Source organism: Myotis yumanensis, unplaced genomic scaffold (genome assembly GCF_028538775.1).
Source record: "Myotis yumanensis isolate MYYU_CA2020_CCGP unplaced genomic scaffold, mMyoYum1.0.hap1 SCAF_2, whole genome shotgun sequence".
NCBI classification, from domain to species: Eukaryota; Metazoa; Chordata; class Mammalia; order Chiroptera; family Vespertilionidae; genus Myotis; species Myotis yumanensis.
Window position 1 is genome coordinate 215924264 of NW_027223753.1, and position 23029 is coordinate 215947292.

At 51.0% G+C, this 23029-nt stretch overlaps 1 protein-coding gene across 7 annotated transcripts in view; it reads left to right on the plus strand.

The window, feature by feature from the left end:
• Positions 1-23029, plus strand: part of SYNJ1 (synaptojanin 1) — a 60234-nt gene that overhangs the window by 25611 nt on the left and 11594 nt on the right. For 5 of the 7 annotated variants that reach the window (XM_070407281.1, XM_070407282.1, XM_070407284.1 and 2 more), the window contains exons 13-26: positions 5106-5129; positions 7613-7804; positions 8462-8546; positions 10255-10395; positions 10585-10777; positions 11017-11175; positions 12249-12405; positions 13176-13293; positions 13382-13597; positions 15249-15327; positions 17911-18073; positions 20330-20539; positions 21317-21469; positions 22256-22294. In XM_070407281.1, coding sequence (XP_070263382.1) covers positions 5106-5129; positions 7613-7804; positions 8462-8546; positions 10255-10395; positions 10585-10777; positions 11017-11175; positions 12249-12405; positions 13176-13293; positions 13382-13597; positions 15249-15327; positions 17911-18073; positions 20330-20539; positions 21317-21469; positions 22256-22294 — 1929 coding nt within the window. The remainder of the gene's footprint in view (positions 1-5105; positions 5130-7612; positions 7805-8461; positions 8547-10254; positions 10396-10584; positions 10778-11016; positions 11176-12248; positions 12406-13175; positions 13294-13381; positions 13598-15248; positions 15328-17910; positions 18074-20329; positions 20540-21316; positions 21470-22255; positions 22295-23029) is intronic. The other 2 variants (XM_070407283.1, XM_070407287.1) reach the window with 1 other exon arrangement.

Genomic DNA, 23029 nt, shown 5'->3' on the forward strand with positions numbered 1-23029 from the left:
TTAAATATATTTTTTCTTTTAATATGTTTTTATTGATTTTTAGAGAGAGAGGAAGGGAGGGGGAAAGAGTTAGAAACATGAACAATGAGAGAGAATCATCCATCTTGCACACCCCCCACTGGGGATCGAGCCCTCAACCCAGGCATGTGCCCTGACCGGGAATTAAACTGTGACCTCCTGGTTCCTGAGTCGACGCTCCACCCCTGAGTCACACCGGCCGGGATCAGAGATGTTATTAAGCTGTAAGCTGAGGCCCATGCATGTTTCTCTGATAAGTTATGATGGAGGGTAAATGGTTCACACTAACTGTGCAAGGCAGGTTTCACAGAACATGCAGCTAGTAGAGCATTCCATAGCCTAGTTATGTAGACAACACATGCTTTACTGAAAAATCAGTACCTGTATCCTATATTGGGTATTTTGCTAGTCACCGCCCAAAAGTTTCTATAACTTAGTCTTACCTTTTCATTGCTATTGCTTGAAGAAATACTAAATCATATTAACAGATAATTTAAAATACTGCTTATTATTGGACACCACTATTTCCAATCTTTTTTTTAAAATTAAATCTTTATTGTTCAGATTATTACAGTTGTTCCTCTTTTTTCCCCCCATAGCTCCCCTCCACCTGGTTCCCACCCCACCCTCTGCCCTTACCCCGCCCCCCACTGTCCTCATCCATAGGTGCATGATTTTTGTCCAGTCTCTTCCCGCACCCCCCACACTCCTTTCCCCCCCTCCCCTGAGATTAGTCCACTCCCTTTCTATGCCCCTGATTCTATTATATTCACCAGTTTATTCTGTTCATCAGATTATTTATTCACTTGATTTTTAGATTCACTTGTTGATAGATGTGTATTTGTTGTTCATAATTTGTATCTTTACCTTTTTCTTCTTCTTCCTCTTCTTAAAGGATACCTTTCAGCATTTCATATAATACTGGTTTGGTGGTGATGAACTCCTTTAGCTTTTTCTTATCTGTGAAGCTCTTTATCTGACCTTCAATTCTGAATGGTAGCTTTGCTGGGAAAGTAATCTTGGTTGTAGATTCTTGGTATTCAGCACTTTGAATATTTCTTGCCACTCCCTTCTGGCCTGCATAGTTTCTGTTGAGAAATCAGCTGACAGTCGTATGGGTACTCCCTTGTAGGTAACTGACTGTCTTTCTCTTGCTGCTTTTAAGATTCTCTCTTTGTCTTTTGCTCTTGGCATTTTAATTATGATGTGTCTTGGTGTGGTCCTCTTTGGATTCCTTTTGTTTGGGGTTCTCTGCACTTCCTGGACTTGTAAGTCTATTTCTTTCACCAGGTGGGGGAAGTTTTCTGTCATTATTTCTTCAAATAGGTTTTCAATATCTTGATCTCTCTCTTCTTCTGGCACCCCTATAATTCGGATGTTGGTACGCTTGAAGTTGTCCCAGAGGCTCCTTACACTATCTTCGTATTTTTGGATTCTTTTTTCTTTTTGTTTTTCCGGTTGGGTGTTTTTTGCTTCTTCGTATTTCAGATCTTTGACTTGATTCCTGTGATCTTCTAGTCTGCTGTTGGAACTCTGTATAATATTTTTTATTTCAGTCAGTGTATGCTTAATTTCTAGTTGGTCCTTTTTCATAACCTCGAGGGTCTCATTAAGTTTATTGGCGGTTTCCAGAGAATTCTTGAAAAACCTAAAGAGTGTGGTTTTGAACTCTATATCCAGTAGTTTGCTTTCCTCCATTTCTGTCATTTGTGACCTGTTTCTTTGTCTCCGCATTTTTTATGCTTCCCTGTGTTGATAGAGTGGTTTTCTGTGTTAGGTGTCCTATAGGGCCCAGTGGCTCAGCCTCCCCAATTATCTGAGGTAGACACTCTTGGTGCACCCCTTTGTGGGCTTTGTGCACAGTCTTGTTGTAGTTAAGCCTTGATTGTTGTAGGTATCGCTGGGAGGAATTAACCTCCAGGCCAGTTGGCTGTGAGAATCAGCTGTGTCTGCAGTGGGAGAACTTCTGTGCTGGAGACACCCTTCTGGGGCAAGACTTGCTTCAGTGGGTCTTTGGTGCTCACTGAGTCTGCCCCGATTGTGTCCCTTATGGATCTGAGGAGTTGTAATCTGGATGGTCCCACTCTGACCACTGGGTACACTGGCTCTTGGATCTCTAAGGAGGAGCTAATTTAGCCTCTGCCTGAGGCTACCCAGCAGGAGCTATGGAGAGATCTGCAGATTCCTCTTCTTTGTTTGGGGTTTGGAGGTGCCCAGATGAGGCCCAGCTGTGAAGCAATGCAAGCTGCTGTGGGGCCTTGGGCCTTCTTTTGGAAGTTCTGGGTCTCTCCGACCCAGCTGCAGTTCGTTAGGTAATTTTCAGATTGCAAAGGGCCAGGCTTTTCATATGCAAAAGCCTCTGCGCACAGCTTGGTTGGGGCGGGGTCTCTGGGGATCAACAGGGCGGAGCAAGCAGCTATGGCTGCTCCTCAGTCCTACCCTAAGAGGCCCCGGGTCTCAGTGTCCGGGTAATCGCTGCAAGTACCTCTGAGAGAAAGCCGCCCTCGAGTTCCGCCCGCTGCCTGACAGTCCAGTTTCTCCCCGTATGAGTCTGGGTCCCCAGAGACTCGCCCGGAACTGGAGTTCAGAGCAGTCAGGAGCTTGAGACTCCCTCCCGATTGAAAAAGACAACCGTGTCCTCAGTTTCCAGACCTTTCCACGTGCGCCTCCGTACCTCTGCACTTTACTTCCGCACCTCCTCTGAGTCTCAGTGTGCTTTTCTCTTTCCTTCTAGTTGTAGAATTTCCACTCAGCCAGCCTTCCTGTGGTTCTGGATGATGTCCGTTTTGTCTTTTAGTTGTATTTTTGAAGTGGTTGTGCGAGGCAGCGATTTCCGGTGTTTACCTATGCCGCCATCTTGGTTTCTCCTCACTATTTCCAATCTTAATATTTGACATAAATGTATGGTTATCTTTCATTGTGCCTTTAATTTAAACCACAAGAACTTGAGCTCATATCAGGAACATATACTAAGCAGTATCATGAGAAAACTCAGCATTCATTGTAAAACTTAATACATTAGACTTCCTTACTCTACGTTTTTTTCTATTTTAACTTCTTAGCACTCAACATTTTTATTTCCTCTGTTATCTCCAAACCAAACCTTCCAGTTTTCCCTGTTCACGTGGGAGAAATGGTTCCTCATCAGGCAATGTTCTCTTGGATAATTACTTGGATTCTTTAGAATTGTTCATGGTGCTGAGATCGTTAAGTACAGTCAGCTCCTCAGGGCTCTGTAGGTAGGCTGGGGGGGTGCTGAGGCCCACTAAAGCTTTAAAACACAAAATCTGGCCCTGGCTGGTGTGGCTCAGTGGTTGGGTGTCATGTGCACCAATAGGTTGCTGGTTCGATTCTTGGTCAAGGCACCTGCACAGGTTTCGGTCTCGATACACTATAGGTGCAGGAGGCAGCCAATGGATCTGATGCCTCTCTCCCCTCTCTCTCTCCCTTTCCCTTCCTCTCTCTCTAAAATCAATAAAAAACATCCTTTTTAAAAACCTGCCATACCTACGCTTTTAATGTCAAGCTTCCTTCTTGCTTCCGGCAGTGGAGACTTGGCTCCTTGCATCCTCTCACCTCTTTCCCCTGTGCTCCCTGGGCCGCCCTTGAGGCGAAGGCGTCACTAAGCCATCGAAAGTAAGCAGCGAGGGGGAGGAAAGGAAGAGCGAGGGACCCCGCGTTTCCTAGGCTTCGTCACCAGCTTAGTTTCCTGCACATTCTCCTGTGTGTGAAATAGGCCTTAAAAAGCAAACCCAGTTCTGCCGTAGCCTTGTCCTAAGGTGGGTGACATCTTGGGGAACATCTTGAGCGTATGCCAATTCTGCATTTGTCTCTTTATGATTTCACTGGCTGTAGTACCAGGTACACACAGAAAACTGCCCCCAGCAGAGCAAGGTGAGTAGGATATAAAACACATACATACAGCCCAACCGGTGTGGCTCAGTGGTTGAGTATCAACTATGCAACAGGAGGATGCCCGGTTCAATTCCACATCAGGGCACAGGCCTGGGTTGTAGGCTCAGTCCCCAGCAGGAGATGTGCAGGAGGCAACTGATCAATGATTCTCTCTCATCGATGTTTCTGCCTCTCTCTTCCTCTCCTTTCCTCTCTCTCTAAAAATCAAAAAAAAATTTTTCTAAGAATACACACACACACCTGTGCACACACCTCTCGCCCCTCTGCCTCGGGTCCCCAGCTGTGCCGAGAGCCACTCCCACCACTGGTGCTGCCACTCGGACCTGCCTCCGACACTCGGTGACTCGGGCTGCAGCCTCCCGGGCTGTGGCTGCGAGCTGGCGTCGGGTCATGGTGAAGGAGCAGCTAGGCCCCCTGAACCACGAACACGTGTAAACCTGTGTCGTCTTCATTAGGTTCCTGTCCTTTTTGGTACGTCACCGCCAAGGCGATTGTTTGGCCCTAACCCCATTTTTCCCATGAACCCTGTGGCTGGGACATGGCAGTTTTGCACAGCATGGTGATTTTTTTGGAATACGTGTGTTTTGTTATAACTGAATTGATTGAGCTTATCAATTGGTGAGTCCCAGAAAGAGTTCTAAAAGGTGTATGTTAGGGCAGTATCTTCCCACGCTCAGAACCTCCAGCCTCTCAGGTTTCCAGGTGCATGTTCTCATTCACATGTATGTGCACATGTGTGCACACACTTATAGGCGCACACACAGTCACACACACACTCAGACACACACACACACAGTCACACACACACACTCAGACACACACACACAGTCACACACACACACACAGTCTCACACACACACACTCACACACATACACACACACACACTTATAGGCACACACACAGTCACACACACACACACACAGGAGCAGCCTGCGGAGCAGGCCCAGCACCTGACATCAGAGTCGCTGTCCGGTTTCCCTCCGATGCAGACAGTTGGCTTCAGCTGCTGTTCATGTTTAGAGTCTGTGCCCTGCAGCCTCCCGAGACCATCAGGGCATCGGAGGGGCTGGAGCGGAGGGAGGCCGCCCCAGGGTGGTTTGTCACCCCCAGGTCTGCCCTCGCCTTGCTGTGTTACTAACGAGCCTCTGTTTCCCTCCTCATGCATCCGTAGTCTCTGAGCAGACGTTGCAGTCAGGTACAGTACAGAGAACCACCGACCTCACAGCAGCTGTTTCTTTACTTTCCTGAGGGTGATCTGAACAAATGCAGCCCTGTCCGTGGAAGCTCCCTTTCCCCCTCAGATTCTAGCAGCACAAATGGACCCTCACTGTAACCTGAGGGAAAGTGTCGGTTTGAGAAAGCAGAGTCTCTTCCCTTAGAACGCTCTCTGCCACCGTAGCGGCTGTCACCCCCAGTTCAATGGCGCTCACCAATGTCATCCGCTTCATGCTTCCTGAACAAGCGTTACTGGTGGGGAGACCCGGTGGGAGCTTGGGGCGGTTGCAGAGTGCTACCTGTTGTGTTTGTGATGCGCCCCCGTGTTCCCACTCACAGTGTTTGAAAGGCATTGGCCCCTCCTCACCATGGAGGGGACGTTCTCCAAGACCCGAGCTCGCCTCGGCCGAAGTCTGTTGAAAAGCGTCAGGGTTGCCGACCAGCTGGGAGCGCTGAGCATATGAGACCGAACTGGTTATCATTTGCCTCCGCTGTTCATAGCAATTTCATGCCTTCGTTTTCTGGTCAGAGTTGGTGATCTTGTCTTTAAACCCAAGTTTGTGGTGAAGGGAACAAAAGCTAAACTCTTGCCAGAAATTTAGTGGAAAAGACACCTTTTCCCCTTCACTCAGATCCCGTGTCACTAGGGCTTGTCTGGCTGAGTGGTGCCGAGCGCTTCGAGAGACGTGGGCGTTTTCCTGAAAAGGACGGAGGCCGAGCACACCCCTAGCTCTCTGGGCTCGTCCTGAGATGCACTTCCCGGGGACAGTGTGGTGCTGAGGGTGGACATCCGTTTGAGCAGAGACTCGTTTCTTTCTGCACGTGAAGGTCAAGGGCCGGCGGTGGAGAAAAGCTAGGATTTTTAAAACCCGTTCCATTTATAAACTGACTGTTGGTTCATACAATGTGTCATGGTCTGGCTGATGGTGTTAAGCAGCAGGTCATGAAGGACTGGTGTTTAGATACAGAAAGGGTGGCAGCAGCTGTTTGCGAAGTAGGAACAATGGCAGTGGCCTCAGTTATACAGACCAGAGTCTGTACTGGGGTCAGCCAGCCTCCAGCACCTAGGCCAGCAGCCAGGACACACCGTCTGCTTTCTCCACCTCCACACCTCTGCGCAAGCAGTCAGGCCAAGCAGTGAGGGCGGAAAGCTGCCCTGGGATCAGAGCTGTACTCACAGGTTATTTCCCTCTTTGGCTCATTCTCTCACCAAACTGCGGTGTCCTGGTTCCATACAATAATAGGATAAAACAGTGTCCTGTGGTGAACGGTGAGAATCGTTCTGCTTTTCTTTTCCTTTGACCCATTGCTGCCAGTTAAGGGCATCATCTCTGTTTTAGATGAAGGACCTGTACAGTTCCATCCACTCTAAGTGCCGAGAATTTAACTTAACCAACACGAAGTGCGCTTTAGAAGGAAGGAAAATAGGGCAAGAGAGCGAGGATTTCAGGTGTATGGGGCATTCATTCATTCATTCACCAATTATTTATTGAGCACTTCCTCTGTACCAGGGGCTTCTAGTCACTAATATAGTGCAGTAGACCAACATATCTGCCCTCCTGGAGCTTTCATTCTTGTGAAGAGAGACAGACAGTTACAGATCAATAGATAAAACGCGTAGTTTGTGAACGGTGAGAAATGCTATAGAGAAAAAGCAAGGAGTGGACGGAGGAGGTTAGGCACGGAATGTGGATGTTAATGAGGCACCTCCCAACAAAGTGAAGACTTGAAGGAAGTGAGGGAGGAGCGTGCAGGCAGTGGAAGCAGCCAGTGCAAAGGGCCTGTGGCAGGAGTGGGCCTGAGACAGCCGGGAGGGCAGTGGCTGAGCAGTGAGTGAATGGGGATGGCTAGCAGGTGAGGGCACAGGCAAGGCAGATGGTTCCAGGAAGTTGCTTCCACTCTGAGTGGGATGGGAAGCATTTATCAGTGACTTCATCTCCGGCACCTCCTTGTCATCCAGACTTTGTATCTTTGTCAGGGAGCCCTAATTCATCAATCACCTGTTAGTAGCTAGAATCTTAGATGTAAATGTCCTTAAATGTTTTTGTTTGGGGAGAAAGTAAATTTATATTTTTACCAGCCTTTGAATGAAAGTTATATGAAGGTCAATGGCATACTTCTCAGAAATGTCCTGTCTCTAATTTTGTGCCTTATAAAAACAACGTAGCATTTAATTGAAAAGAACCGTTCCTCCGCATGTTTTGTGTTGCTGCAGTAATTTCACCATAGCTTCTCTTATTTTGGTTACCGTGTCTAAGGGGCGACTTTTAAATTGTGTTGGTGGGTTGCATCGGGCTGGGCTCTGTGCTCAGGGCTGCTCTCTGCCTCTGCATGTGCCCACCGTGCTTCGTGCTTGTTTACCGTGATGCTTGTACGTTTGGGCACCACTTCTCAGCGGTGAAAATCCGTTTTCATCATCGTTTTAATGCAGTTAAAACTCTGTTGTGTTTTGTTTTTGATTAGCCTCTTCGAAAGTTCTGAAGAGCATGTGCGAGAGTTTCTACAAGTATTCACAGCCCAAGAAGATCCGCGTGTGTGTGGGCACCTGGAATGTGAACGGCGGGAAGCAGTTCCGCAGCATAGCTTTTAAGAACCAGACCCTCACCGACTGGCTTCTTGATGCGCCCAGGCTGGCGGGCATCCAGGAGTTTCAAGGTTGGCCTTTTATGATGTGGGTGTAACTAACAAGTCCCGACTGATTTCTTAACCTGGAAAACAAGGGAGCCCTTCGCACTATGCATGACTTACCAAGGAAGCTTGGGGTCAGAAATTGGAAGTCCAACATTTTATAGACCAAGTCCATCAAAGGCTTCCCTCCTTTTTATTTCTAGGATTTTACTTTCTGAAAAGCACAAAGGGCCAGGCCTGTGGTTTTCGAATTTGAATGTGATAAATCTCTCCCAACAGTTACCTCGAATTTGCGGTTTTCTCAGCCGCTTGTTGTCTGTGCCTTTTCTAAGACCTGGTTCCCCTCCAGTGTTGTTCACGTTAGCCTGTTAGAGGGGCTTGTTCCTCTACTGTCCATGGTATGAACTTGAGCAAGAATTCTTTTACAATGATCTGTGCAAGGCCTTAAGGGTCTCCCAGAACAACAGGCTTAGAGAAGCAGCCCTAGGGCGCCTGAGTCGAAGTAAATTTAAAGTAATGTTGTTCCACGCCCGGGCTTTTGTCTTCAGTTTGAATTTGGTTAAACTGAAAACACAGACGTGGATCTTCATGAGATCTGGTGACGGTCCCAGTCGTGTGGGGGCTGGAGGCAGTGCCGTTTGACGGGCTGCACTTTAATGGTCTTTCTTGAATGCGTGATTGCAGAGAGAAGAAGTAAGCCGACAGACATATTTGCGATCGGGTTTGAGGAGATGGTGGAGCTGAATGCCGGAAACATTGTGAATGCGAGGTAAGCCAGCAGGCAGCACCGGCTTCCGGGGGCGGCGTGGAGGCAGACACGCAGCTCGGCAGTGTCTGTTTGCAGAGATTGAGAGGAAATATGTGACGTCCCTTTAAGCTGTGAAAGAGCAGCCCTCAGACGTGGTATGGGCTCTTTTCTACACTCTGAAGAATGTTGAAACTCTTAAAGAATTTTTTACAAATCTCTTTACTATCTGGCTTAAGACAGCAGGCTTCTCACGTTTCCTTTTGCAGGAGTCTGTTACGGTGTGTTGTTTGGTTGAACTATATGACGAAAATTACATAAGTATGTAGTTGGAAATGGAAATATTTTAATGGCCTTTTCCGGTAATTTTTTCTCTGAGACTACACCAAAACTCAACAAATAGAGTAGTTTCTTAAAGTTTAGTTGCAATGTGGAATCTGAAAACACAGCAATGAACTTTTTGTGCGAATGTTCATTTTTTATTGGTCTGTCTTTGACTGATGCATGATTTTGAAACATCGCTTGTTGTTCACTGAGAAGACGTTAGCTCGCTGAGTTAGGGAGATCTTCACATGTTGGCCGTGCCCTTAACACATTCAGAATACGCGTCGGTGCCATCGTCACTGACCTCAGCAGCAGCTGTGGAGGATCGGGGCCTTGTCAAGGTCACAGGAGCAGCCACACGTTTTCCAGAATTCTCAGTTTTGCTTAAAAACTCAAATTTTATCACTGGGAGCACATACCGAAGGTTGTTTCCCTTGAAAAGATAGGATTGGTCCAAAAAGGATTTGCTAAATAACCTAAGTCTGAATAATCAGTCTTTCTGGGATTAATTCTTTAAGTACAGATTGTTTTCTATGAAAAAAGTGGCAGTTCATCTCTCAGCTCACACTGTCAGGGGCTTTTCCGAGAAATGACAGCCACTTGTCGCAGCAGGCAGACGCTTTGTGTGTTTCCCTTTGTCACACAGCCCAAGGGAGGGGCCGGGGCTGCGCTCCGATCAAGTCAGTGTGGCTGCTGCATCGGGACCGTCTCAGGGAAATGCGCTCTTTAAAGTGCAGTGCGAGGCAGTGAGGAGGGCGCCCGGCCTGGCTCCGTGCAGGGTGTCGGCACTCGGGCCTCGTTGCTTCTGCCTGTGACAGCGGACACCCGTGGACACAGGGAGAGGGAGGCAGGGTCTCAGTAGTGCGTGGAAATGGCTTCAAGCTCGTGGGTTTGGGGACCCCCAGGGATGTTCCCACACCACACTTTGGGAATTGCTGTTCTGAAGCCTCATTACAAATCAAATTATTTGAGTGGAACCCAGAGCTTAACAGCTTTATTTTAACCAAGTGTGTCTGCTTTTAAAATTGAGCAATTGCCCATCTTTGATGATTTTTAAAAAGATTTTCAGAATAAACTTATGGGTGAAATAGTATGGTACGAGAGTGTGGGCCTTGTTTGGACCCTGTAAGAGGACAGTGTGGCTCAGTGGTTGAGCATCAACCCATGAAGCAAGAGGTCAGTGGTTCGATTCCTAGTCAGGGCACATGCCCGGCTTGAGGGCTCCCTCCAGTAGGGGCGTGCAGGAGGCAGCCAATCGATGATGTTTCTCTCTCTCTCTCTCTCTCTCTCTCTCTCAAAATCAATCAAAACATTTTTAAAAATTTGAGTACAATATAAACTATCGAGTGTAACTGACAGCTGTCTTACTAAGCAGGCGCCCTTGTCCGTGTCTTTGCTCCGCCTGCAGCACCACGAACCAGAAGCTCTGGGCCGTGGAGCTCCAGAAGACCATCTCCCGGGACAACAAGTACGTGCTGCTGGCCTCCGAGCAGCTGGTGGGCGTCTGCCTGTTCGTCTTCATCCGCCCGCAGCACGCGCCCTTCATCAGGTTGGTGCCTCCGGCAGCTCCCTCCCGCTGCTTGTTTCCCGTGTGTCTGAGGAAGCAGTGCCAGTCACCACCTCGCCCTCCAGTGGCCTCGGGTGCGCGCTCCTGTCATTATGTAACGCCCGCCCCTGATGTCTCGGGCACTGGGACCTGTTGGTGTCGCATCGTTGATTCTGGTCCTCTGTGTCCCAGGGATGTCGCCGTGGATACTGTGAAGACGGGAATGGGAGGCGCCACTGGCAACAAAGGAGCGGTGGCCATCCGCCTGCTGTTCCACACGACCAGCCTCTGCTTCGTCTGCAGCCACTTCGCCGCAGGGCAGTCCCAGGTCAAGGAGCGGAATGAGGACTTCGCCGAGATCGTGCGGAAGCTGAGCTTCCCTATGGTGAGCCCCCGCTCTGGGAGGTGGGGCACGGGAGCTGTGCTAAGGTGCCCAGCTCTCGCTCAGCTTCTGAGGATTTCACATAGTGCCTAGAAGTACCAACAGCGCTCGCCTAGACAGATACCTCACGTGTTCTCACCGCTGGGTGACATGTATGAGCGCAGCGGGGGGGCGGGCGGCAAAGAAATCGCCGTAAACATTGCGAGTTGCGCTCTGACTGGGAACCCATCTCCTGGCTCTAGGGACGGATGCTCTTTTCCCATGATTACGTGTTCTGGTGCGGCGACTTCAACTACCGCATCGACCTCCCTAATGAGGAGGTGAAGGAGCTCATCAGGCAGCAGAACTGGGACGCCCTCACCGCGGGGGATCAGCTGATCAGCCAGAAGAACGCCGGGCAGGTGCGCCCGGAGGACCGCGCCGAGAAGGGGGCCTTGGCTACGCAGCGCGCTTTTCTTAGCCGAGGGCTGCCTTGTCAGTCTCGCGGGGTCTCTTTACACCTAATGAATACATAGCTGTAGTCTGACAGGTGCAGACTTCCTTCCCTTTAAAAAAAGAAAAGGAGAGGAAAGGAAAACCCACATTAACTCCCTGGAAGGAAAATATATTATCTCAATAAGATTAGTTTTTAAGTAGAAGAATATACTTTTTTTTAGTAATAATGAATTTAGAATCTTCGTCTCCAGGGCTACTGTTTTTTAACTTAAGATCGTGATAATATGCTTTATTTTTTTTCTCTTATTATATCATCTGCCTTTTTTAAAATATATTTTTTTATTGATTTCAGAGAGGAAGGGAGAGGGGGAGAGAGAGATAGAAACATCAATGATGAGAGAGAGTCATTGATTGTTGGCCTCCTGCGTGACCCCCACTGGGGATGAAGCCCACAACTCGGGCATGTGTCCTCCTGGTTCATGGGTTGACATTCAACCATTGAGCCACACCAGCCGGGCTCATCTGCCTTTTTGAAACTTATTTCTTAAAATGTGTGGCCACAGCATTTTGGAAGAATTAAGTAAAAGTTCTTTCAGAGTGGAGGCAATTGTGGCCACTTGCTCTGGTGCCTTCATGGGCAGCGGTCGCCAACCGATGGTCCGCGGACCACTGGGGTCTGTGAGGTCCGAAAGGTTGGTGACCGCTGTTCATGGGGTCAGACCTGCATTCGAGCACTTGGGCACCACTTGCCGTTTGGGGCCCCGGGTCCTCATCTGAGAACAGACATGAGACCAGATGACTTCCAAAGTCCCGACAGGGCGGTGGGCTCCTCAGTGCGAGGTCAGGCGGGCGCCCGGGGCCAGGGGTCGGGTTCTTCCCTCGCTTTGTTCCGTGCATCGGACGTGTTTATCCGATGCGCACAGATGTCACGAGAGGCCTCAGTGCTTAGACTAGTGAATGCTGCCTCAGTGAAAATGTTTTGCTTTGTAAGCAACTTACTTTGTATATAAATAACTTACTTTGTATATGTTTATTGTAGATTTTTAGAGGATTTTTAGAAGGAAAAGTAACCTTTGCTCCGACATATAAATATGATTTGTTTTCTGAAGACTATGACACCAGCGAAAAGTGCCGCACCCCCGCGTGGACCGACCGCATCCTCTGGAGGAGGAGGAAGTGGCCTTTTGATCGATCAGGTCGGGAAGTGGCTCCTCACGTCACTGAGTTGGTGCGGGTTCTGGGAGGGAGGGAGAGAGGGGGGTGTGAGTGTCAGAGGAGGGGCTTCTTACAGACGGTTGTATTTATTTTTACTTTTCTAATTTTTTTGTTTTGTTTGTTTATTTTTAATTCCATCTATTGGGGTGACTGGTTAATGAGTTCATGTAGGTTTCAAGTGTCCGCCTCTATGGTACATGGTCTGTGTACCACCTGTGTGCCCACCACCCACAGTCATATCTTCCGTCACCATGTTTGGCCCCTTCACCCTTTACTACTTTTTAGCAGAGGTTACCTAGGATAGAATAAATAAAATTTAAATATAAAACAGATTTTAAAAAATATTCTCAGATTGGCCTTTAATAACTTCATGAATTTTTCAGTCTGTCTCAATGACATTATTTCCTATAAAGAGAAGCGAGAAAGCACTTGGCGGCATTTTAGTTGGCCGCCAGCTGAGGCGCTGACATGTCGGGTGCGTGCACGTGTTGGGAGCTGCGGCTGCTCTGGAATTGCTTGCGCAGCGCTGTGTGGGCACAGGCCCTGGAGCAGCCTCAGGTGAAGCCGCCTCTCACTTGCTATTAAGTAAATGTCACGCTGTAACTTCACCAAAAGCCTCTCTGACCGGAAGGTATGTAGACCTGCTGCCTGTCCGCGAGGGTGTCTGCGCGGCAGCCTCGGAGGCGGAAGGTGCGAGGAAGGGGCCGGCCGGCCTGCCGCTCACGCCCTCTGTTCCGTTGTCTCGCTGCAGCGGAGGACTTGGACCTCCTCAACGCCAGTTTCCAAGACGGAAGCAAAATCCTCTACACGTGGACCCCGGGCACGTTGCTGCACTACGGGCGGGCCGAGCTGAAGACCTCCGACCACAGGTGCCGCGTCTGCGTTCGCCGGGCTCGCCATGGAGGGTGACACGCGTCCTTCCGGAAGCATCCTAACCCTGTCTTCCTCGCGCCTCAGGCCCGTGGTCGCCCTCATCGACATCGACATCTTCGAGGTGGAGGCCGAGGAGAGGCAGAGCGTCTACAGGGAGGTCCTGGCCGAGCAGGGCCCGCCTGACGCCACGGTGCTGGTCTCCGTCCAGAGCGCAGGGCCAGAAAGCAGCTTCTTCGATGACACTTTGATCGACGAGCTTCTGCAGCAGTTTGCGAATTTTGGTGAAGTGGTTCTCATAAGGTGAGAGAACTACTTATCGTTCAAAAGCAGCTCATGATTCCTGAACCAGATGTTCTGTACTAGAAAGGGCCTTGCCTAGGGTTTGAATAGTATTGAATGTTGTTGTTTCCAAACTGTGGGAGATCCATGCTCTAGAACGTTATTCAGCCTGGCCGGTGTGGCTTAGTGGCTGAGCGTCCACCTATGAACCAGGAGGTGAGGGTTCGATTCCCAGTCAGAACACATGCCTGAGTTGTGAGCTTGAACCTCAGTAGGGGGTGTGCAGCAGGCAGCTGATCAATGATTCTCTCTCATCATTAATATTTTTATCTCTCCCTCTCCCTTCCTCTCTCTGAAATCGATAAAAATATATTTTTAAAATAAAACATTAGAGTCCTAAGAAGAAAAAAAAAAGTAAGTAAACAAGGAAAGGACTCCTGTCACCAGAAAGACTAAACTGATTCTCACCTTCTGGGCCAGAGCAGGACACCAGCAGGGAGGGACAAGCCTAAACTCCCTTCCGTGTAACCAGGAGGCTCCTGGAAACATGGACGGCACACAGTTAGGTGCACGTAGACACTCATCTCAATTAGGGGAAACTCTAGAAGCTTTTACCCTTGGAGTGAAAAGGGGGAGAAAATACAGCTTCTGGAGGGACCTACATAAATCCCTGGGCATTAGAACCGGAGTCTCTGTTAAAGTGAGACATGTGTGAGGGGCACGTTGCTGATGAAGGATCGGACCAAGCATTAGCCCTGCCCCGTTGGCCACGGGTGCCTGGAGCCGCCGTCAGAACAGTGGTTGGGGCGGGGATGAGTCTGAGTGCAGCCACAGGAAGGAGGGCGCTCCCCACCGTCAGCAGGTGAGGTCTTCATGGTACTTGGGTAGGATGGCTTCTCTGTCTTTGAAAGGATAGGATCCTGCAGCTTCATAACGTTGGGCCAGAGAAGCTGGGCACATTGAGTGATTGTGGAAATCTGTTCCGGCCCTTGCTTTAAGCTGGCAAAGTAATTGCACACGTGTGCTTTTATTTTAGTCTTTTCCTCTTAATGTCTATAATTCATGCTTTTGAGTCCTAGTTAAGGGAGACTGTGTGTGTGTGTGTGTGTGTGTGTGTGTGTGTGTGTGCGCGCGCACCTCAGTGCACGTATGTGTGCCATCGAAGTCCCCAGACAGCAAGTGGCTGTCAGTAACCCTCAGGCTCCTTGGGGAGGTCCAAGGTCGGCTTAATGAACACCCCGTCTTCTTTCTTGGTCAGAGGACATTGCTCCAGGGCAGTCAGCATACCTCCCGCAGGTCTGTGGGGTCAGGAGACTCGGACTCTGTCCTGTGACTTACTTGCCTTGTAAGGTCACTTGGAGCGAGCTGTTCAGCCTCTGGCCCCTTTCCGTGGTCGGTGAGGTGGCCGAGCAGATGAGCAGGGGTCACAGCTGGCCCTCACCACAGGCCCGTTGCTTCTGGCCGCCTGTTAGCCATGTGTGAAAGCCATTTGACGCGGAATCTCGGGGGAAGAGCGCCCCCGCCAGGTCACCCGCCTGCTGCTCTCTCCAGTGTTTACTTCCCAGCCTCCGCGGGCCCTTGTTCATCAGTCATCATCAGATGAGTCATGGGGCTAGTTATGTCTGAGGTATTAATTATGTTTTTTTATTGTTCGTTTTTCTCTCTCTTGAAGGTTTGTAGAAGATAAAATGTGGGTTACATTTTTGGAGGGAAGTTCTGCCTTGAGTGTTCTGAGCCTCAGTGGTAAAGAGGTGAGTAGCTTTCGCTGACTCTAAGTTCTTCTGTAATTAAGTGAACAAGGGTTATGCTTTTATACAAATGCAGCAAGATTATCTAAATGAATTTCCAGTTCCAAAGGAGGAAAGACCTTATGGAGAACTTTAATATTTATTACTTAAGACTAGGTGTCTGACTAGTTCAGGATTATTTTGGTCTGTCCCTAAAGATATTAACCATTGATCTAGATTAAGAAGAAACCATGTTTACCATCTAATTTGATTTTAATTATCCTATATAATAAAGAGGCAATATGCAAATTAACCCTCACAAATGGCTGCCTAGGAGGCGGAGCTTCTGATGCTGACTGGCATAGAAACCGACCAGTCAGAACCAAAATTGGGTGAACTGTGAAGGCAGAACCTAAGGTGGGGGCTGAGGAGGGGTTTTAAGGGCAACAGCTGTTTGGTGTAAGGTGTAAGAAAGTGGTTCAATTTTTTAATGACCGGTTTGGCAGTGTAGTGCATATGGCTGGCTATCAGTCCAGATATAGGGGTTATGTATTTTTGTCTGCCAAGAGCATCTCCTCCTGCTAAAAAAGGCTCTTCTCCCCATTTAAGCAATCCTATCCCATATAATCTATCTATACTAATAAAAGGGTAATATGCTAATTAGACTGGGTCAACAGGCCATCATCCAGATGTCCGACTTCCTTCTGGTCAAAGCCATGGTGGTAGGGGCCGAGGCAGAGGCAGTGAGGGGCAATCAGGCTAACAGGGGAGAGCAGTCAGGGGTGATCAGGCAGGCAGGCAGAGGGGTTAGGGCCAATCAGGCAGGCAGGCAGAGGCAGTTAGGGGCGATCAGGCAGGCAGGCAGGTGAGTGGTTAGGAGCCAGTGGTCCCAGATTGCGAGAGGGATGTCTGACTGCCAGTAGTCGGACATCTCCCAAGGGGTCTCTGATTGGAGAGGGTGCATGCTGGGCTGAAGGAACCCCCATGCATGAATTCTGTGCACCAGGCCACTAGTTATATAAAATTTTTTAAATTCTTAAATTTGAATCAGGTATTCTGGCTCATCTATATAGTAGGAAAGGTTTCTATCAAATGAACAAATGCTTTATTGACAAGAAGGTACTCATGATTCCTAGGAGCTGGTTGGATTGGCTTAGACAGTGGTACCCAGGCCCCTTTTCACGCATAGGGACAATAATGCTCACAGAGAACATAGTAACATTACAATAGCTGGGCGTGGTGTCAGCTGGGTACTGGACTTATGATCACTTCATCAGGTATATAAATACCTAACCTCTGTGTGGTACACCTGAAACTAACATACTATTGAATGTCAAGTGTAATTAAAAATTAAAACTAATTCCCCTAGGTAACAATCCATCCCATTGAGCCAGTTTAGAAGTGTTTTAGTTAGTGGGGATGCCACTCCCTGTGATTGACATGTCACGTGGGGCATTTGTGTCGGTGCCTGGAGAGGTTACTGCCACAGAGGGCTGCGTCTCCATTTCTCTCGGTGCTTTTGGACGGACCCTCAGTGTCCGAGTGCATGGTCACTCGGTAGGATGGACGAAAATCCAAGCGCGATTTCTCCCGTGGGGGCAGCTTCATACGCATTTCCTGAGCTTCCTTTCGTTTCCATTGCTTGCACTTCCTTGGAGAGAACATTTCCTCACGTACGTTGCTTTTGCAGTAGGTTTTGTAGGGTCTTGTTTGTTTTCCCAAATGTAGTCGTAACACACTCGTGCAGCAGTAAGTCAGGAGACCCAGGAAAGCGCTTCCGCTCTGACGGCCCAAAGCCCAGAAGGAGCAGGAGCTGTTGCTGTCTTGGCCTTGACCCCTGGCGTCAGTCTGCAGCCCCTGCTGTGTGCTGCGTGCTGCGCTCTCCCCAGTGCGCCTGGTGACCGCCGTGTCCTCGCCATCTGGGAACTGCTGACTTTTAAATGTCATTCCAGCTTTTGTCTCTTAAAAACCCCTTTCTCATCCCACGTGATGTTTAAGGGCAGCTCCTATGTCGGCCTTTCTTGTCAACTTTTACCCCCTTCTGAGTTTTCCTTTTGCCTTTCCCTGAAAATTTAATTCCCGCCCCGCCTTCAGCTCTGTCCCTCACCCTCAAGTCTAGTCATCTGTGTTATACTCTTAGAAAGTATCCGCACTTCGGTCCCTTACAAAGCTTTCAAAGTTTTGTAAACTCTGTGGAGAGCGTTGTGTGATGATTCATGTTCCTCCTGGGGCTGAGGAACTCCAGTGTGGACAGGAGAAGATTTGCTACTGTTTCTTCTGTGGCTGTTTCACACGGGACAGTTAACATGTGGATCCAGGTCAGAGGAAGCGCCATGTTATGCAGCCAGTTGTGGGTGAACTTGCACCCGGTGGGGAGACACTGGCTGCAGCAGAGGACACAGCTCTGTGTCCTGGGAAAAGGCCTTAGCTGCTGCAGCACGTGCTTCTAACGGGAGCGTGGAGGCGTTTGAACTGGTTAAAATCAGTGTGTGGAGCAGTATGCTGCCTTGGTCTGCGTTAAACCTGTGTGAGCAAGGCAGCCACTGTATTCCAAGAGAGTTCATTTCCAGGCCAATGAACTGCTGTCTATGTCTCTCGCTCAACTAGTTACTGGGCCGGACTATAACGATTACTTTGAAAAGTCCCGACTGGATCAAGAATTTGGAAGAAGAAATAAGTTTAGAGAAGATTAACGTCCCGTTGCCTTCGTCGACAAGCTCCACGCTGCTGGGCGAGGACGCGGAGGTCGCGGCAGACTTCGACCTGGAAGGTTTGTTAATGGAACACGCGCTTGCGTGCTTCTAGGCCACAGGGACTGCAGAGACGGAGGGAACTGGCCCTGGAATCGCGAGCAGAGAAACAGACCAAGTGAAGGCCAGAGAGGGCTGGCCTGAAAGGAGAATGTGAAGAAGCCACTGGGAATGCCAGAGCCGAGAGAAAGTGGTGGCTTAGAAGCCAAGGAAGGAAATGGTAACGAGGAGGCAGTGTCAGTGTGTCCGGTGTCGCAGAGGAAGCTCGAAGGCAGCAGCTGGTCCCTTGGTCCCTGAAGCAAATGGCAGAGGAGCTGGGGCCTTCCTGGGGGAGGGGGGGGGGGGAGCAGGTGCTGGGGTGTGGAAGTGTGGGTGGAGGTGAGCGTGGAGGTGGAAGTGTGGACAGAGGTGGGCGTGGAGGTGGAAGTGTAGACGGAGGTGGGCGTGGAGGTGGAAGTGTGGATGGAGGTGGGCGTGGAGGTGGAAGTGTGGACAGAGGTGGGCGTGGAGGTGGAAGTGTGGATGGAGGTGGGCGTGGAGGTGGAAGTGTGGATGGAGGTGGGCGTGGAGGTGGAAGTGTGGATGGATGTGGGCGTGGAGATGGAAGTGTGGATGGAGGTGGAAGTGTGGACAGAGGTGGGCGTGGAGGTGGAAGTGTGGATGGATGTGGGCGTGGAGGTGGAAGTATGGATGGAGGTGGAAGTGTGGACGGAGGTGGGCGTGGAGGTAGAAGTGTGGATGGATGTGGGCGTGGAGATGGAAGTGTGGATGGAGGTGGAAGTGTGGATGGAGGTGGAAGTGTGGATGGAGGTGGAAGTGTGGACGGAGGTGGGCGTGGAGGTAGAAGTGTGGATGGATGTGGGCGTGGAGATGGAAGTGTGGATGGAGGTGGAAGTGTGGACGGAGGTGGAAGTGTGGACGGAGGTGGAAGTGTGGGTGGAGGTGGAAGTGTGGGTGGAGGTGGAAGTGTGGACGGAGGTGGAAGTGTGGGTGGAGGTGGAAGTGTGGACGGAGGTGGAAGTGTGGACGGAGGTGGAAGTGTGGACGGAGGTGGAAGTGTGGGTGGAGGTGGAAGTGTGGACGGAGGTGGAAGTGTGGACGGAGGTGGGCGTGCAGTGTCTGCAGATGCTCTTTAAGGACGTTTGGCTCAGCCCTAGCCGGTTTGGCTGCGTGGTTGGTTCGGTTCTAATCAAGGGCATGTACCTCAGTTGCAGGCTTCATCCCCAGCCCAGACCCGCTGGAGTGTGTGCAGGAGGCAACCAATTGATGTGTCTTTCTCACATTGATGCTCCTCTCTCCCTCTCTCTCTCTCTCTCTCTCTCTCTCTCTCTCCCCCCCTCCCTTCCTCCCTTCCTCCCTTTCTTTTCCCCTCCCCCCTCCTCCCTTCCTTCCATTCTCTCTAGAAATCAATGGAAAAAATATCCTCGGGTGAGGATTAAAAAATAAAATAAAAGGAGAGACTGGGAGACTGAGAAGCGGGAGGTGGTGGTCGGAGGCGGTGTGGGGAGTGCGGGGCGGGGGGGGGGGGGCATGTTTGGAGTGGAGGAGAGTGTCTGTGGGGGAGGAAGGACAAGACCAGGGTATTTAGGTTGGAGGGTTGTCCCGTGGCCTCTGACTCACCCAGGAAGATGTCACTTACAGTCCTGCTCTCTGTCAGTTCGCCCTGCTTGGGCTCCGTGTGGAGGAAAGGTGGGGGTTGGAGACGGCGGCAGCAGGCGAGGTGGAGGGTGGGAGGTAAATTCCGATGGCAAGGCCACAGAGAAATAGCCTTTAGTCCATGAAGACTCATGCTCTGGCGCTCGAATGAGGTGGCAAGGGATGCCCTGGCTCCACTTTCCAGCGCTGAGGTCAGGAGATGAGGAGGCCTGGAGAACCAGTTCAGCTAAAGCAAAGAGAGTCTGAGGGGTGGGGTGGGGGCCCCGGGAGGCTAGTGAGGAGGCTCCGGGAGGGGCGCCTGGGCGGGGCGGGGAGGGGCCATGCCACAGCAGTGGGAGGTGGAGGGACAGCAGCAGATGGTCACCGCCCAGTGGAACGTGGAAGTCCAGGCCAGCCCAGCTCCCAGTCTGGTCCCCACGGCCTGTGGCTCTGAGAGGCGTGTTCTGTCCGAGTGCTTGTGCTGACCTGGTCCCATTACCATAAACTTCTATCCATGCCCACACAGCCCACGCCTGCGTCCGTGTCAGATAGCAACGCTTCTTTTGTACTTGCCCCCTTAACCCAGGTTGGTGAGCACAGCCTGGAAAGCTAGGCCGCATGACCTGCCCTTGTCTCCCCAGGGGACGTGGACGACTACAGCGCCGAGGTGGAGGAGGCTCTTCCCCAGCACCTGCAGCCGTCCCCGGGCTGCGGCCTCGGCGCGTCCCCCAGCTCTTCCCCGCGGACCAGCCCCTGCCAGTCGCCCACCATGGCGGACGTCCCCCTGCCCTCCCTGCCCGTCAGGCCAAGCCGGACCCCGTCCAGGACTCCGGGGCAGCCGCCTCCACAGAGTGTGTATTGTGGTCGGGTTCGGGTGGCCTTCCCGGCGCCTCGAGCTCCCGGGGAGAGTCGGGGGGGCGGGGGGCTGTATTCCTGAGCAGGTGGGCGGAGGCTCGCGTGGAGGAAGGGGAAGCTTTCAGGAGGCGCCCTATGTGGAAACAATGCCAGACTTCGTCCTCATCCCTGTCCCGTGCCTGGCTGGCCCCGTCTTTAACCGATGCCTGTCCCTGTGGTAGTGAGGAGCCTGCTGTTGGCTTAGCGCTGCAGCCGCACATGGCCTGTTACCGTGTGAAACGGGAAGAGACAGCAGACGTTTGCATTGAAATTGTAGTCAGTCCTCCGAGGTTGGACGGTGCGTCTTTGGAAGCTGTCTCTATCTCATGAATAGTGACTGTCCACGTGACCAGCATCTTCCATGCCATGAGCGCCTCTGGTTTGCCCCTTCCACTCGCTAAGGAAGCGCAAGTTAAGGCCTAGGGAAAAGCCAGCCTCCCTTTTCTTCTCTCTGCTGCTCAGCGGCTGCCAGTAACTCACACAACGGTGCCGTCCTGCCGGCCGCTGAGTACCGGAGGCACCGGGGCCTGGTGAGCAGCCACGCGGAGCGAGCATTACTGCCCCGCGGCACAGAGCGTGTGACAGGCACAGCTGCGTATGTTACTGACACTAAACGTGCGTGTCATCTGGCGACAGTGCAAATTGAGGAAATTACAGGATAGAGAGTACAACACGGAGGCCGGAGGCACCGTCCCTCGCCTCACACCCCTTGCACCCTGCTCTCCTCTCCCCAGGTGCTTTTCCCGGCTCTCCCGTGGACGCTCCGTCAGCCGCGCAGCCTCAGAAGGATGCTCCACAGGTCCTGGAGCCCAAGCGGCCGCCGCCTCCCCGCCCGGGGGCCCCTCCCGCGCGGCCAGCGCCCCCGCAGCGACCACCTCCGCCTTCAGGTAACAGACCACCGCATCCCCCTGCTGGACAGAAAGCCCTGCCCGAGACACGGATCAGGTCTCAGCTTCTAGATGTCACTGTCTTTCTGTCATTGTTGCTACTTCCTCGCCGTTCTCTGCAGAACACAGCAGGCGCAACCACGGGTAGTCTGCCCACTAGGCTTCCGGAGCTGCCTCTCCAGGTGTGCAAGTCTGCGTCGTTGCTGCTGACTGATGCAGCATGCTAACTCCTGTTCACTGTATAGTCAGACCCAGAGAACATACATACTTACTATGAAGCTTTACATGTTTGTGTAAATGTTCTTTTTATTTCATTTTATTTTATTGATTGCAGAGAGGAAGGGAGAGATAGATAGAAACATCAACGATGAGAGAGAATCATGGATCGGCTGCCTCCTGCACACTCCCCACTGGGGATCGAGCCCGCAACCCAGGCGTGTGCCCTTGGCCAGAATCGAACCTGGGACCCTTTAGTCCAGTGGTCGCCAACCTTTTGGATCTTACGGACCACCACTGGTCCGGGGGCCACCGGTTGACGATCGCTGCTTTAGTCCACAGGCCGATGCTCTATTCACTGAGCCAAACGGTGAGGGCTCGGTGTTCTTTTTAATAAGTATGTGTTGTTACTGGAGTTATTAGAAGTGCTTGCATTAAATAACAGCTTTTGTAATAGCAAGATGCTCACACATAGCTCCTGCATGGTGTCTGACGGCGGACGGCTAGCGCATCTGACATCTCATGCCTCACTCTGTCCTTTCCTCTCTGCTGCGTGTTCCTGGGGCCCAGGGGCCAGGAGTCCTGCGCTGGCCAGGAAGGAGCTTGGAGGTAACCGTTTTGTTTGTTATCACTTGCGCACGTGGCCATGGCGTTTGGAGTTTGATCTCTGTAACTGAAAGGCATTAGGTTTGTTTGGTAAAAGTCAAAGTGAATGACATTTATATTTTTAATGGCTCCAAACTCCCACTCTCTTCCTGTTCAGTTAGGCCTGGAGCTCAGTGTAGGCTGCCCGTTCCCGATGGACAGCGTGGGCTGCTCGCCAGCCTCAGGCCCTGGCCCTCAGTCAGGAGAGGCAGTGGCCACAGAGGCTCACTTCCCAGGACCAGGCTCGGTTCCGCGGGCTCAGCACAGGGACTGAGCACAGCCCCAGCGTTGGCTCGGCGGCGCTCCACACAGCGCCTCGCCCAGCAGCCCACACGCGCCGTGGCGGCAGGGCGTCCCGAGCTGTTTCCGGCAGAACCGCCATCCGGACACAGCCTGCCTTCTGCGTGGCCTTGTCTTAACTTGCCGTGAATCTCACGCCTCCGTTTTCTAAACATAAGGACAATGTTTATTAGCAACCGAATCACTTTGGGTTTAAATGTAGTTTATTTGGAAACTACATTTAAAACTCCAGAGCTCAGGTGGAGGTACATATTTGATTGCTAAGTTATTTCAGCATTACAGCGGCAGAACACTGCTAGCTGGTCATTTTCCCATGGACTCAGAGAAATGCTAGTTTTTCCTGTTTCAAACGCCTGCTTTTGGTTTTATTGCCTTGATAATTCTGTTTATATTCTCCTT